Here is a 16,221-nt window from a genome sequence, read left to right on the forward strand (position 1 = left end):
GGGGCATCTAAAACAGGTAAAGTACTAGTGGCAATGCAAATGGGGAAAAAAAGAAACAAATTTTCCTGTAGGATAATCTTATAAATTGTGAATTTAAAGTAATTAAGCAATAATTACTTCTGGTAAAAGAAATATAATAAGAAAAGACAATAAGACCTTTAAATAAAGTCAAAGTCAACCTATTCTCTGATGTTTTGTGCATTCAATGCAAAAGTGGGGAAAGGTAAAGATGCAGGAAAATATATGGAAAAGGATGGTTCAGGATAAAGAAATGAGAGAGGTCAAAGGTTCTATGTTATATAGAAGTATTATGAAGACCTTATTTAAAAAAAAATTAGACACTGGACTTCACAATGAAATTGACCATCTTTAAATAGACAGGAAGAAATTTATGAAAGGGTCAGTTCTTTGAATAGTCATTTCATCAACTCATCAGAGCAAAGAAAAGAATTTATAATGAACAGGAAAGCATAGGAATCAGATGAAAGAAGAAACATAACACTAACTGTAATATTTTCATGGAGATGTTAAGTCAATGTGAAATAATTGCTATATTAAGTTGAAATTGTGTTTGGAAGTATTTGACTTTGTTGCCAAATAGAAAGTGATGGCTTGCAAAAACAACAACAGGTTAGAAATATATATTTGTCTGTAAAGTCTTACAAAAAAGAATGATGGATTGATTACCTGTCTTAAACTAGAGAGAAGAATTGGAGGGTAAAGCCAGTCTCTGCCCCCCCACCCCCCAAAAAAATCTTGGCAAGATATTTACCCAAGGAAAGCCATTCCAAGGCCATTCATGGATAAAAACATATAAAGGATTATGAAAAGAAGAAAAATGGAAATCATCTATAAAAATTTTTCCTCTTCATCAAGAATAGTGGAACCCCTATACTTGAAGCCTACATACCACAGTCCCTGAATTGTTTACTTCTACAAAGTAGAAATAGCACAAAAAGAAACAAAGATAGATTGGATCAAGTACATATAGAGGTCATCTCTGCTGGAGTTGATATTATTGTGAAGGCATTGAGAGACTGAGTAGAAGGTCTAAAGAATATTGAGGAAATGATTTAAAAGGAGGGCAAGTTACTAAAGGAGTAGAAAAAAAATCTAAAACTTTATTGATAGAAAAACAAAGTTGCTGAGAAAATAACCTCTGTGACTCACATCTATAAAAAAAATTATGAGGACCAGAATGTATACACAAATTGAGAGTATCCTTGATGAAGCTATCGATAAGAAACAAAGAGACCTTCATAGATATTCAACAGTGGACCATATTTATACCAAGCACAACTGACCGAAAAATATAGAGAATATAAAATTCCATTGTCTTAGCATTTGTTGATTGCAAAGCAGAATTTTACTTGGTGCAGAGCCTTGTGGGGTCTTTTACAAGGTTGCTCTTATCTATATATTAAGCTCATTTAAGACTCTTTGCAATACATAATAGCAGTAGTAACCTTGTTTGATGGTCCGCTCATAATAACTGTGGCATAAAACAGGGAAATGTATGCTTATGAAAAGTATTTTGCCACCATGAAGGAGGAAATGCAGCTCAGAGTACAGATTGAGGAGGGATTTTCACTTGATAAGACCATATAGATTCACCTCATGGTGGCATACATTGTGTTGACTGCATCCATCCTTGAGACATTACAGAGTTTCCTGAAAGAGAACTGTAATTATGCAAGAGTTTAGTGTGTTAATCTATATGGAAAAAAACCAAATGAATGAGGAATATTACCCAGATTTCAACATGCGTCAGTATTGACACCCTGTATTGATTGTCAACAATGTGTAAATTTGGGATAGACAATTCACATATATCCACACAAACTGTACCCACAATTTAAAAAGGATAGGAAAGGAAACTGGGTTGCTTTTTGGAAAATTACAGAGCACTTTTTTATTAACTTATTTTATTTTTTATTAACCTTTTTGGGAAACTGTAAAAATTAAAACTCATCTTTTTTATGTATACGTATTTTAGTTTTCAGCATTCACTTCTATAAGATTTTGAATTCTAAATTTTCTCTTCCTCCTTCCCCTCCCCCATACCCAAGATGGCAGCTCATCTTTTTAATATAATTATTTTACTAGTGTTGCAGCATGGAAGCAAGACCTGGAAGACCATTGTCAGTCAAGAAGTTAAATAGGCATTTTGTAGAGGACAAAGGAAATGCACTTGGGGTGAGCAGGGCATAAAATGAGGAATTTCAAAGAGCTAGAGAGGATAGATGGCCAGTGTGCTCCACTGGCATTCTCATGATTACAGGAGGAAGTGAGGAATGCTTCTGGTGCATTTCATTCTTTGGTGAATTTGGGAGGATATGAAGGGGAACTGCACAGATTAGATAAATGGTTTGCTATATGTGTTAGAGTAAACTCCCATGATTCAAATGAGTAAAGGAATCAGAGAGTCAGTTTAGAGTAGTGCACAGAGGACCAATGTGATAGCCAGGAAAGCCTAGGTTTAAGTCACCCTGTTGACTCTTTAGGATGAGATCGTGGGCCAGTCATTTAATTTCTTAGTGCCCCCTAATAGTTGTCTAAGACTAAATTGCACATTTTCTATTAGATAAATGGACAGAGCATATGAAAAGGTAATTTTCTTAAGCTATCAATAACTATGTGAAATGCTTCAAATTGCTAATAGAGAAATGCAAATTAAAGAAACTCAGTTTATATCTGAGTACTAGAAGATTGACAAAGATCATTAAAAAACATAAACAATCCCTATTGGAGTAGCTTACAGAAAACAGGCACACTAATGTAATGTTGATAATTGTATAGTGGGCCAAGAATCAGATGTAAGGTAACTTCCCATAATAGGCAAAAGTTGATGAATATTTATTAAAAACCTAGCCAGGCATTGTGCAAATACCAAAGTGATACTCACTGGGACTGTTGGAGGCAAGGATCTTGTGATGTAGAGTTAACATTTTGGACAAGAGAAGTATAAAAAGCAATTTTTAGACGTTAGTAGGGAATTCTAGAGAAGCCAGGAAGTTTCTTTACTGATGGTTTTTTTAACTTTTTTCTTGTGTTTCATTTGTTATTGCCTTCTGGACTGCTTCTGAACCCTTGAGGATTATTTCTACATGATGTTAATGGAATATGCTTTCAATTAAAGTACCATTTCCTTCAAACATCTTGTTCTGATTGTTCTGTTGTACCACATGCTGGATAGTGACTCAGAGAAGCTGTGAGCTGATCTAGCTATTCTGGAAAAAAATCTGGAACCAAACCCAAAAAGTCATTAAAGGATGATTTAGCCCCAGCAATGTCACTTGCAAGATATGGCATCACCTTCCTGATGTCATAGTCCTCTCTGAGAACAAAGGACAAACAAGGAGATGAAAGAAAGAAGAAAAAGACTCATTTGTACAAAAAGTGTATGGCAACTTTTTTTTTTAAATAACAAAGACTAGAAACTAAACAATTCCTGTTAGGGAGTGGCTTAGCAAATAATGGTATATAATGTCATGGAATATTATTGTACTTTAAGAAATGAGGAAATTAATGGTTTCAGAAAAACTGCAGAAGACCTTTTTGAACTGATGCAGAATAAAGTGAGTAAGCAGAAAAGGAATAGATTGCATGATAACATTATAAAGAAAACTACCTTGAAAAACTTTAACTTTTTAATGTGATGACCAACCACAATGCTAGAGTACTGATGATAAACTCTCTATTTTTCTATCTGCATATTGATAGAAAGATGAAGGAACAAAGGTGCTGATAAGGCATATGTTTTTGGACGTTGCCAATGTAAGAATCTTTGACTATGCATATTTTTCTGAGGTCTCTTACTCGCCTCCTTTCCCCCCCGCATTTGGATGGGTGGTAGGGAAAGGGGGGATAAAGATAAGGTAGCCAAAGTAAAAGTGGGTCATTGAAGCAATCTTTTTTAAGTGTCCCCAAAATGACAGAAAGCCTCCCCAATACACAACTGGGGCAATTTCAAAAATTATATTTTGAAATGATTATTTGTGTATAAAATATCAAGATATATGTAATATCTACAGTTTCAGTACTGCCTTTTTCTATTAAACTATGTATATGGAAATGCCCATTTTATTTTGTGCTTGTTAAGTTCACAATATTAAGGAAAAGATTTAAGTCACAGACAATTTGGTCCGCGTTGGTGGAGGGTGTGTCCACACTGGAAGTTCCTTCTACCAATGAAATCATAAATGCAGATTCTTCTCTCCCTAATCCCCCCCTGAAAAAAGAATACAAAATTTAAAATCTAAATGAAAAACAACATATAGGAAGTAAAATTCCTGGAAGGAGCTTAAACAAGAATTAAAAATATTAAATCCTTTCTTCCATAAATCAAGAAAAATTAATGAAGAAAATTACTAGCATGGGGTTTATAATAAAAAAAATGGAGAAATAATTAAAATCAAACAATAAAAAGGCTTATCACTACATTAAGATACTAAAAATATAAGATCAGAAAAAATCACTAAACTATTTAAATTGGAAAACAGAGTCATGTGACAATCTTGAAAGATAGATCATAATGCCTCAATCTCAGGATTACTAATATTCTAGAAAATTAAGGAAAATAAATGGATGGGCTATGAATACAAAATTTTCTACCTAGAAAGTCAGTTTTCCTAAAGAATGAAAGGTGTACAAAACGATCAGAATTGCTTAAATTTCCCTTATGTGACCAAAAGATGCTATTGATTGCTGCAATAGCCTGCCTTTAGTGTTTCCTTACCCCAATTCATACTCCATTCAGCCACCAAAGTGATTTTTCTAAAACACAGGTCTGATGGGGTCAAACGCTCCCACCCTCTCAAACTCCAGTGCTTCCTATTACCTCCAGGAGCAAATATAAAGTGCTCTGTTTGACATTCAAAGCCCTTTATAACCTTGCCCCCCTCCTACTTTTCCAGACTTCCTACACTTTGCTCCTCAACTCCTTCTCTTTGATCAGGTGACGCTAGCATCCTGTGTGTGTTCCATAAAGACACTCTATCTCTGGACTCCTGGCATTTTCTCTGGCTATCAGTCATGCTTGGAATGCTACTCTACTTCCACCCTCCAACTACTTTCCTTCAAGTATCAGCTAAAGTTTCATCCTCTACAGGAATTCCTCAACCCCTCTTAATTCTAGTGCTTCCCCTCTTTCAATTATTTCCCATTCTATATCTTGCTTGTTTTGTAAATATTTGTTTGCAAGTTGATTATAGCTATATTTAGATTATAATTATTTATAATCATTACAATTATAATTAAATTATAAGCTCTTTGAAGGCAGGGACTGTCTTTTGCCTCTTTTTGTATCACTAGTGCTTAGCACAGTGCCTGGCGCATAGTAGACACTTAATAGAAGTTTACTGAATTGAAATTGAAATTGTAAATTGTCAGAATGTAAAAGCAATAAATAGGATTTAGTACTTCTGGAAAATGTGTATATTTGTAAATCTTATCTCGGAGAAAGCGAGGCAGAATGGGATAGAAGAAAGAAGGAAATAGCATGATGCATTAAAAAGAATGCTGAACTTGAACTTGGAGACTTGAGTTTGAATCCTGGCTTTTCTTACTATCTAAGTTGACCTTGGGCAAGTAACTCAAAAGCTATCATTTCTATTTATTGGCATGATGGCAAAGGCGAGGGAAAGCTCAGATGATGAAAGCCCTTATGTAACTGCTGTGAGGGGCCATATAATCAGTATTCCTTAAAAAATAGAAAAAGACAAAAATCTAATTAGAGATCAGTTGACAAGCATTTATTAAGCACTTATGCTTGTTGACTGACTGCTGACTACCAGGCTTTGTTCCAAGTACTAAGGGTGCCAGAAAACAAAAACAGAAGGCAAAAAATCAGTCCTTCTTCACAGGAACTTACATTTTAATGGCAGAGACATTTCCCATTTGCAGTTGAGATAAAATGAAATCTCTTTGAGTCCAAGGGTCTTCCACCATTTGGCTTAAAGATACCTTCTTGTCCCTTTGCCTCTTCATTACTCACACACTATTCCAGCCAAACTGGACCACTAGCTTGACAATTCATTTCCTATCTCAGTATCTTTACAAAGATTGCAGTACAATCCTATCTCATCTTTGCCTCTAACAATCCTTATCTTTCAGGAATTAGCTCAGATTCCATCATGTCCTAGGTGAAGCTTTTCTTAGCCCCTAGGCTGAATGTTCTCTTTCCCCCTTTTCCTAGAGTACTTTATCTAGATGTCTTTTGACCTCTTAACTTTATTTCATGCTTTTCTGTATGCCTCTTGTATACAGATATTTAAGTGAAGTCTGGAATTGTCATTCTTGATCCTTTTATCACCAATTGTGGTTCCCCTGCTCCTCTTTCTCCTCTTACTTCCCCTTTTCCTCTTCTTCCTCCTCTGGAATTACCTCTACTAACATAGATTGCATGTGTTTTATAATTCACAGTCTTCTAAAAATTACTTGGGACATGGAAAAATTATTTATCCAGAGTCAAACCATCAGTATAAGTCAAAGATGGGACTTGCAGGTAGATCTTCCTGCCTCGAAATCCAGCTCTCTCTCCACTATACCAAGTGGCCATTTTCACCTGATGCTTTGTGGATACTTAACAAATATTAGAATGAATATGACTTCTTAGACATAGGAGATAAGGTTACTAAATGCCTTTCTGAAAGTTTGATGAAGTCAAATCTTTATCAGCTCATTATTTGCTCTTTTTCTATTTCTTCTTAAAGGATATTACATTGATCTACTCTAATTAATATTTAAGATTTTGGTTATATCAATTTTACTATATAGCATGAATGTTTTTTTTTTTTGGCTTGTTAGAATTGGATGTATTTAAAAAAATTTTTTTAGGACAATTAAGGAATTTGCATTATTTCTCCCTTCTCAATTATTTAGGGGCCACCAGCATTTGGACCATACTATGAAAACCATGGTTATCAACTGGACAACTATCCTCCAGGACACCTTTTGAATACTAATGATTATGTACCTTACCCAGCTCCATACTGTCCTTCAGCAGTGCCACAGTACATCCCAAGAGTTCTTACTCATACTTCAACACCAGCAACAGTTAATTTACAACCAAAATCTTCATCTGGAATCGTGTTTACTTCAAGTATGATCTATTTTACATTTTTCCCCGAAATAAATATGCCATTTAGGAATCTTTAGTTTATAGTCTTACCCTATCCACTGAACCTTCTCTTACTATTAATTCCCCAACATGGATACTCTGTAGACTATCACCTCACACTGTTTTCTCTGCTTCAAAGCTTTGTTCATGCTGTTTCTACTGTGTTCAAATCCTACTCACTCTGCAAGACCCAGATTAAATCTGACTTTTTACCATAGGCCTTGCTGAAATGATCAAGCTCACAGTGACTTCCCTCAAAGCTAAACTTCATAACATTTATTTTCTAACACTCTATCAAATGCTGCTTCACTCTTACTGTACTTTTCCATATGTGTATGTCTTATCGCGTGGCATTGTATGCCTAGAAAGCAAGGACTATGTCTTACTTTTCTTTGATATCTTCCTTTTTTTCTAGCACAGTGCTATGTGCATATTTGTTCTATTATGATATTAATGAATTAAATTTTCTTGTGAAGACTAGCTCATACTGAAACATGCCAGGGATACCTTTTCATGTTTGAACTGTTTCCTTGGAGTCAGCATAGCAAACTTTCTCTGTGGTAGGTCATGGGATGGGTCTTTAAGAAAATGTAATTTCCAGGATTTGGACTGTGACTCATTCATTTTCTGTTTGTATTTTACCTTCATTTTTTCTTCCATCTTTCTTTTTTTTTTTTTCCTGTTCCCTACAGAATTCTTCCTGAACTACAAATTCCCTTCTTTCTGCCTTCTACTTTAATTACGTCTTCCAGACTAAATATCCCTAGTTCTTTCAACCTATCTTATTATGGTATCAATTTCAGACCCTTCACCATCCTAGTGACCTTCCTTTGGATGTGTTCCAGTTTATCACTGTTCTTAAAATGTGGTGACCAGACCTGAACACAAATCTCTAAGTCCTGTCCGACCAGTGCAGAGACAACTATTACCTCTTTGTTTCTGGAAGCCTTTCCGAAAATAGGCCAGAATTGCATTAACTTTTAAAACTGCCATGCAAGAGTGCTGGTACATTTAGCTTTAAATCTACTAAAATCACCAGCATTTTTTTCTGACAAGCCAATATCCAGCCATACCTCCTGCATCTTGTATTTTGAAGTTGACTTTATCTTTATTCCTGTTAAATTGTATCATTTGATTCAGCCCAATTTCTAGTCTTTTACCATTTGATTGTTGTGTTGTATTTGATTATCCCTAGTGGTTTTATGTCACCTACAAATTTGATTAATATACCTTACTTGTCTTTATCCAAATCATTTATAAATATGTAAAACAACACAGGGCATAGATCCCTGGAGGCATTCCATTGGAGGCTTCCTTCCAAAGGGATCCATTCATCCATCCACCCATCCACCCATCTATCCATTCATCTATCATCCATCCATCCTTCCATCCAAAGATATCCAAGGACGTTTAACTACTTGGTTCTGGAAATTCAGTCAGTTCTAGATCCACCTAACTGTGGATATGGATTATTTTTAAATATATTCATTTTATTTATTTTTAATGCTCTACAATCACTACCATAAAACTTAGATTTTTTTATCCACACTAACCCCTCCCCACCTCCCTCCCTCCCCAAGATGGCATACAATTCTATATAGGATCTACACATACATTCTTATTGAATACATTTTCATTATAGTCATGCTGTGTAGAAGAATTGAAATAAATGGGAGAAATCATATAACAAACCAAAACATAATACACACACACACACACACACACACACACACACACACAAATGATCTGCTACATTCTGTGATTGAATTCCATAGATCTTTCTCTGAATGTGGAAGGCATTTTGCCTTAGAAGACCATTGGAAATTTTTTTTTTAATGTCCTTGCATTGCTATGAAGATCCAAGTGTACCAGAAAAAACTCTCACACACTGTGGTTGCTGCTGTGTACAAAGTTCTCCTGGTTCTGCTCCTTTGCCTTAGCATCAGTTCATATAAGTCTTTCCAGACCTCTCTGAAGTCTTCCTGTTCATCATTTCTTACAGCACAATAGTATTCCATTACATTCATATACCACAATTTATTCAGCCATTCCCCAATTGATGGGCATCCCCTTGATTTCCAGTTCTTGGTCACCACAAAGAGAGCTGCTGTAAATATTTTTGTACATGTGGGACCCTTTCCCGTTTTGTGATCTCTTGGGGATACAGTCCTAGAAGGAATATTGCTGGGTTAAAGGGTATGCACATTTTTGTAGCCCTTTGGGTATAGTTCCAAATCGCTCTCCAGAATGGTTGAATGAGCTCACAGCTCCACCAACAATGAATTAATGTTCCAGCTCTCCCACATCCTCTCCAACATTTTATCATTTTCCTGTTCTGTCATGTTTGCCAATCTTATAGGTGTGATGTGGCAGATATGGATTATTTTTAAACCACATTTCCTTGTCCTTTCTACAAATAAAGCATGAAACATTTTTCCAAGTGCTGAGAATTACAATAACATTTCTAAAAGCATATGCCCTTCTATTTATTATCAACTCTTTCATCTCCATGTGGGAAGGACAGAAAGCTATAGGAAAGCTGAGGCTCTGAGAAATTAAAAGGTTTGCCCATGGCATATCAGAGGTAGAATTTGAGCTGCAATCTCTCTTGACCTTAAGTCCAGAAGTCTTTCCATTATACCACTGCTTGGGTAAATGTGACCTGGGATTTCATTTTGCATATCTCATCCTTCGCGTCCCCATTACAACATCAGAGGCTTGGAGCTATTTATGTTTATAGTCCCTTTTAGCTCCAATATTGTATTGCTTCTGGTGATATCTTGGTTTGTAGTTCTACTTTCCTTTGAGTTTTGGGTGAAAATATGTTCTTCCTTTAGTTTCAGATAAAAATCAGAGGTGCTTTTGAAGCATTATAACTCTGAAGTCACTGTTTTATCATTACAACAGATATGCTTGTACTGTCTGATTTGAAATTGGTTTTAAGTATAGTGCCTTGTAAACTTAATATACTCTAAAAGTGAAGTCTTTATAGTGCTACGAGTAGGAGATTTATCAATTTTCCAAGAGGAACAAACATAATTGCTCATATTTCTATTACTTTAGCTTCCTCATAACAATCCAATGAGATAATACAGTAAGTATTATTACCCTTTTTCATAGTAGGAAATGTTATTCAGAGAAATTAAATGACTTGCCCAGGAAGATATAAATAAGAGAAATGGATCACATAATGCATCCCAAATCTTCAGAATCTGAAATCACCTTGCTTTTGTTTTTTTCTTATGAAAATTTTGAGACAATGCAATTAAGTGACTTGCTCAGGTACACAAGTTTCTGAACACACTTTGAACTCAGGTCTTCCTGACTCTAGGCCAGAAGTTCTATCCACTGTACTACCTAGATTCTCAAATTCTCTCTCTCTCTTTCTCTCTCTCTCTCTCTCTCTCTCTCTCTCTCTCTCTCTCTGTCTGGCTTCCTCTCTCTCCTTTTCCCTCTCTTCCTCTCTCTCATTCTCCCTTTCTCTCTATCCCTCTCTCCTCTTTCCCCTTTTCTTTCTCCCCCTCTCTCTTTTCTTTCCTATTGATTCATGGACCAAGCTCTAAAATCAGAATTATATAGTCCAACTCTCTTATTTTTGTTGAAAATGAAACTGATATCCTGAGAGATGACATAATTTGCCTAAAATAAAAATATTATCAAAACTTAATGCTGAGGGTTGAGAATATCACTTGAAATCCTACGTGGCTTTATATTGCAGGCTTTTAATTGTTATAATATTTAGAACCGAGGTCAAAATTCCTGATGCACTGTTCTTTCTGCTTCATACTGTTGCTTCTACCAATTATTTCCTGAGTAAATGTTGGTGAGTTGACTTGTTTGTTTCTGCCTTGGGTTTGTTATCTCTATATGGTCATTGTTATATTCACCTAGGACTCAAATTTCCTAAAAAATATATGTATTTTCTTATTAATGTTTGCTCTTGCTTAGTAATAGTTTATCATTCTAGCATAGTAAGTTTTTTTTTAGTGTTTTATCTATTTATTTATTTAATGTTCTACAATCACTACCAAAAAACTTAGATTTTTATCCTCCACCTATGCCCCCTCCCCCCCTCCCCAAGACACCGTACAATTCTTTATAGGGTCTACATATACTTTCCTATTGAATATGTTTTCACTATAGTCATACTGTGTAGATGAACTGAAATAAATGGAAGAAATCTAGTATAGTAACTTTTTTAAAAGAGTATTTGTAATCGCATTCATTTTATTTTTAGGGGGGGGGTCTCTTTAAATGCAGCGTATCTAATTAATGCAACAAATCCAATTACTTATTTCTCAGAGTTTAGTTGTGGTAACCTAGAGGAAAGTTTCTAGCTTAGGTATATCTATGGGTGAAATCCATAGCATGAGAAGGTTTGGATGGGCTAGGATCCGTAAGCATGTAAATTATACTCACAGTAATGAGTTCATGGATTTGCTGAAGTAACTTTAATAATCTTTGTTTCTTACTCTTCATACAAATAAAGATGACATGAATAGGCAGGTAAGGAGGTATGTATGGAGGTTATTTCCTTTTAATTCTTAAGATGCATTTTAACAAAAAGAAGAAATTAAGCTTTTAATATTTTTAATATTTTTATTAATTTATTAAATAATTATTTAATACCTATCTATTAATTATTTATTAAATAATTATTTAATATTTTTAATAAGAAGTAGCATGTGGGGAGTTGGGTTTATGATGTCAGACTGTTTTATGCTTTCCTTTTCCCACTTTATTCTATTCTAGAAACTAAGAGAATTGTATGTATGGCTATCAGCATTGGAGTTCTATTAGCTGGTGCTGTGACTGCAACTATCTTTCTTTGGAAGTTTGGTAAGTCCATTTCCTCCAATTTTTACAATGAAAACCAGTGTTATTATGTGTGTTTCAATTTCATTGTTAAAATTTTGTCGATTCTTGAACTGTGTTACCATTTATTAGAAAATAGCTGAACAAATTGTGATTAATGAAGATGTTAGAATATTACTGTATCTTTAGGAATAATATACGAACAAGCCATCGTCTCAGTGCCTGAGGCAACTTACTAAGACTAAATGTAAAACAGATGCAGATTTACATTGGTGGAGGAAGTTCATCATTTTAAGATTCCTACACTGATCTAATTTTGGGTGTGAATGACTCCAAAAGCTGTTGTAAAAGTGATTGTAGAAATATGGAATATTGTAGAAATATAGAAACTGTTTGAAGTGGTATAGGATAAAGAAGAGAACACCCAAACAATTATTATAGCTATATATGTTAGTATTACAATAAACATCAAGCAGCAACAAAACTTAGGTCATACGCAATGGACAACATTGATATTGTAGCGTAAGGAGGAAGAGATGAAGGGGAAAGGATTTCAGTATTTCTAATTTGGTATTTACTTGGGGATTTTCAATTTGTTCTTTTTCTAGCTTTTTCAACTGCAAGCCTAAGTCATTGATCTCCTCTTTCTCTATTTTATTTATGTAAGCATTCAGAGATATAAAACTTCCCCTAATAACTGCTTTTGCAGTATCCCATAAGTTTTGGTATGTTGTCTCACTATTGTCATTCTCTCGAATGAAATTGTTGATTGTTTCTATGATTTCTTCTTTAACCCAACCCTTCTTTAGAATTAGATTATTTAGTTTCCAATTGATTTTTGGTTTCTCTTTCCATGGCCTTTTATTACATGTAATTTTTAATGCATTATGATCTGAAAAGGATGCATTGATTATCTCTACCTTTCTGCACTGGATTGTGAGATTTTTATGTCCTAGTACATGGTCAATTTTTGTAAATGTTCCATGTACCGCTGAGAAAAAAGTATATTCCTTTCTATTCCCATTTAATTTTCTCCAAAGATCTATCATATCTACCTTATCCAGAGTTTTATTTACCTTCTTAACCTCTTTCTTGTTTATTTTGAGGTTGGATTTATCGAGTTCAGAGAGGGGGAGGTTGAGGTCCCCCACTAGTATAGTTTTGCTATCAATTTCTTCCTTCAACTCCCCCAACCTCTCCTCTAAGAATCTGGATGCTATACCACTTGGAGCATACATGTTTAGTAATGATGCTTTGTGTATTTTTAAAAATTGTGTATTGATGTTCTTTTCTTTCCTAATTTTCTTTTAAATTTTTTTGTACCAGTCACTACCTTTCAACTTTCCCCAAACTCTTCACCCCTTTACCAAAATATTCACTTGTAACAAAAGTATAGTAAAACTAAACAAATTTGTGTTATAACAGTTGTGTCTTGAAATTTATTTGTGTGTGTATGAAGATATATAGCTTTTTAAAATTCTGCTCTTCCAGTTTGTGAGCTTTCCAACGAGAAGCAGGTATGCTTCGTCAGGAATTGTGATTTATTATTCATTGTATTGATCAATGTTAAGTCTTTAATATTGTTTAACTTTACAGTATTGCAGTCCTTGTATAAAGAGGTCTCCTAGTTGTACTAATTTTACTTGGCATAATTTTATACAAGTTTTCCTATGTTGCTTTGATCCCATCCCTTTGGTCAATTCTTACAGCTCAATAATCTTCCATTTGTTCAACCATTCCCCAGTTGATGGATGCTCACTTTATTTCTAGTTCTTTGCTACAACAAAGTGTTGCTGTAAATATGTTTGTACATATAGATCCTTTTTGTCTTGCTTTTTTAAACCTCTGGTGTATGTAGTTGATGGTGATGTAAGTGGTACAAAGAATGAATGGGGTAGAGTTTTTTCTTCTAATTCAAAATCTCTTTCCAGGATAGTTGGACCAATTTGCAACCTCTGCTACTGGTATACCTGTTTTCCAGCAGCCTCTGCAATATTTTGTCATTTCTTTCTTTTGTCATCTTTGCAATGTGATTGTTATGTTTGTGTTGTTATGTTATCCCAGAGTTGTTTTAATATTCATTTCTCTAATTATTAGTAATTTAGAGTTTTTTTTCACATGGCAGTTGATATCTTGTAATTTTTCCCTTGACAACTTCATATGTATAGCTTCTAGGCATTTATATTTTTGGGAAATAGCTCTTGTTCTTATAAATATGAATAGTTCTTTATATATCTTGGATATGAGACCTTTATCAATGAAACTTGCTGCAAAGATTTTTTTTGGCCAGTTAACTGTTTCCCTTGTAATTTGAACTATATTTCTTTAGTTTGTATAAAGACTTCAGTTTTATGGAATCAAAATTATTTTATCTCCTGTGACCCTCTCTTTCGTGAATTGGTCAAAAACTCTTCCTCTATCCATTGTTATGAACAGTATACGTAATTCTCCTTTGATTTCTATGATATGACCTTTTATATCTAGATTATGTATCGTTTTGGAGCTTATTGTGGGATATAGTGTGAGATGTTGATCTAATTCTAATTTCTTTCAGACTATTTATTACCATTTTCCAATTTTTCCATCATTTTTTGTCCCTAAATTAGTTATTTGTTATCTTGGATTTATTAAACACTACTGTTTCAGTGCTTTTGGTTCTTGCGTGTCCAGTCTATTCCTCTGATCATTTTTTTTATTTCTTTTTTTTGTCCAGTATCAAATATTTTTGATGATTACTACTTTTTATTCTAGTTTCAGATCTGGAACTGCTAATATTCCTGTTACTGTGGGGGAAATATATATATAATTTCCTTTGATATTCTGGACTCTTTGTTCCTCCAGAAGAATTTTGTTAGAAATTTATCTAGTTCTCAAAAGTAACTGTTTGATAGTATGATTGGCTTGGCACTGAATCTGGAAATTAATTTAGGTAGTATTATTATTTTTATTATGTTAATATAGCCTAAACATGAGCATTTAGCATCTCTTCATTTAGTAAGGTCTCTATGTCTGTAAAGAGAGTTTTATAGTTGTATTTCTGTGTGCGTCTTGGTAAATGTATATTTTCATATTGTATGTATTATTTAGTAATTTTGAATTGAATTTCATTTTTTTTGTTCAGTAATATATGTGAGTTTATGTGAGTTTATTTATTGTGCTTTTTTCAAAGTTATTTGTATTTTAAAAATTTAATTCGTTATTTTTCCTATTAAAAAAGTGTTTCTTTTCTCTCCTTTTCCACTCCTCCTTCAATAAAGAGTAAAAAAAAAAAAAATCCTCATAACAAAGAATGCATGGTCAAAACAAATTCCCACGTTTGCCATGTCCCTATCTTATCCTGAATTTTAAGTCCTTTATTTCTAGCAAAAGATAGATCTAGCGCTCCATCTTCTGTCTGCTGGAATTTAGGTTTGTCATTGCATTGATCAGAACTCTGATATCTTCCAAAGTTGTTCATAATGTCATTTTGATAGTATAAATTGTTCTTCTAGTTGGGCTTACTTTATTTCACATCAGTTTGTAAATTTCTTCCTAACTTCTTCTGAAACTATCCATTTTATCAGTTCACTGATGCAAAAAAAATTTTATTACCACACAACAATTTGTTTAGCAGCTTATCAATAGGTGAGTAAATTCTTCTTTTTCTTTTCTGTTTTTTGGCTGCTACAAAATGAGCTGCTATAAATATTTTTTATAGATATGGGCATTTTTCTTCTTTCTTTGATTTCCACAAAGTGGCCTAGTAGTGGTCTACTGTGTCATATGGTATGTATAGTTTAGTGACTTCTGGAGCCTAGTTCCAAATTGTTTTCCAAAGTAGCTGGCTTAGCCAAAAGTACACTTTCACAAAGTTCCTCCAAAAATTCTAGCTTTCCTTTTTTATAAGCTTTGCCATTCTGATGGATGTGAGGTGAAACTTCAGAGTTATTTGCATTAAGTTTCTCTAATTATTGATGATTTGGAGAATTGTTTCATATGGTTGTTGTGACAGTATCTATCTCTGTGACAAGATCTATCAGGTTTCCTGCCTCAGCAGGCATGCAATAGGGATTTGCTTTCCCTAACAGGAAGAAAACTGTCACTGGATTCTGTTTGGCCCCTGTCTCCTTTGACACAGATTCCAGGTCATCTAAGAGCATAAAAAGTCCCATACACCAGCAGTTATCACTCCTCTGATTTGAGGGACATCTGAAAACCATAAGAGTCACAATACCTTGCTCTGCTAACTAGATAAATTTCTGTATGAAGAATGATGTATCTCTAGAAACCAAGGGCCACTCCATCCT

General features: G+C 34.2%; 1 protein-coding gene across 5 annotated transcripts in view; it reads left to right on the plus strand.

Moving 5' to 3' along the window:
- TMPRSS2 (transmembrane serine protease 2) overlaps positions 1–16,221 on the plus strand; it is a 161,490-nt gene that overhangs the window by 33,345 nt on the left and 111,924 nt on the right. For 4 of the 5 annotated variants that reach the window (XM_072614769.1, XM_072614774.1, XM_072614772.1 and 1 more), the window contains exons 4-5: positions 6,883–7,102; positions 11,873–11,959. In XM_072614769.1, the coding sequence (XP_072470870.1) occupies positions 6,883–7,102; positions 11,873–11,959 (307 nt within the window). The remainder of the gene's footprint in view (positions 1–6,882; positions 7,103–11,872; positions 11,960–16,221) is intronic. The other variant, XM_072614773.1, reaches the window with a different exon arrangement.

The sequence above is a fragment of the Notamacropus eugenii genome, chromosome 5, assembly GCF_028372415.1.
Source record: "Notamacropus eugenii isolate mMacEug1 chromosome 5, mMacEug1.pri_v2, whole genome shotgun sequence".
NCBI lineage: Eukaryota > Metazoa > Chordata > Mammalia > Diprotodontia > Macropodidae > Notamacropus > Notamacropus eugenii.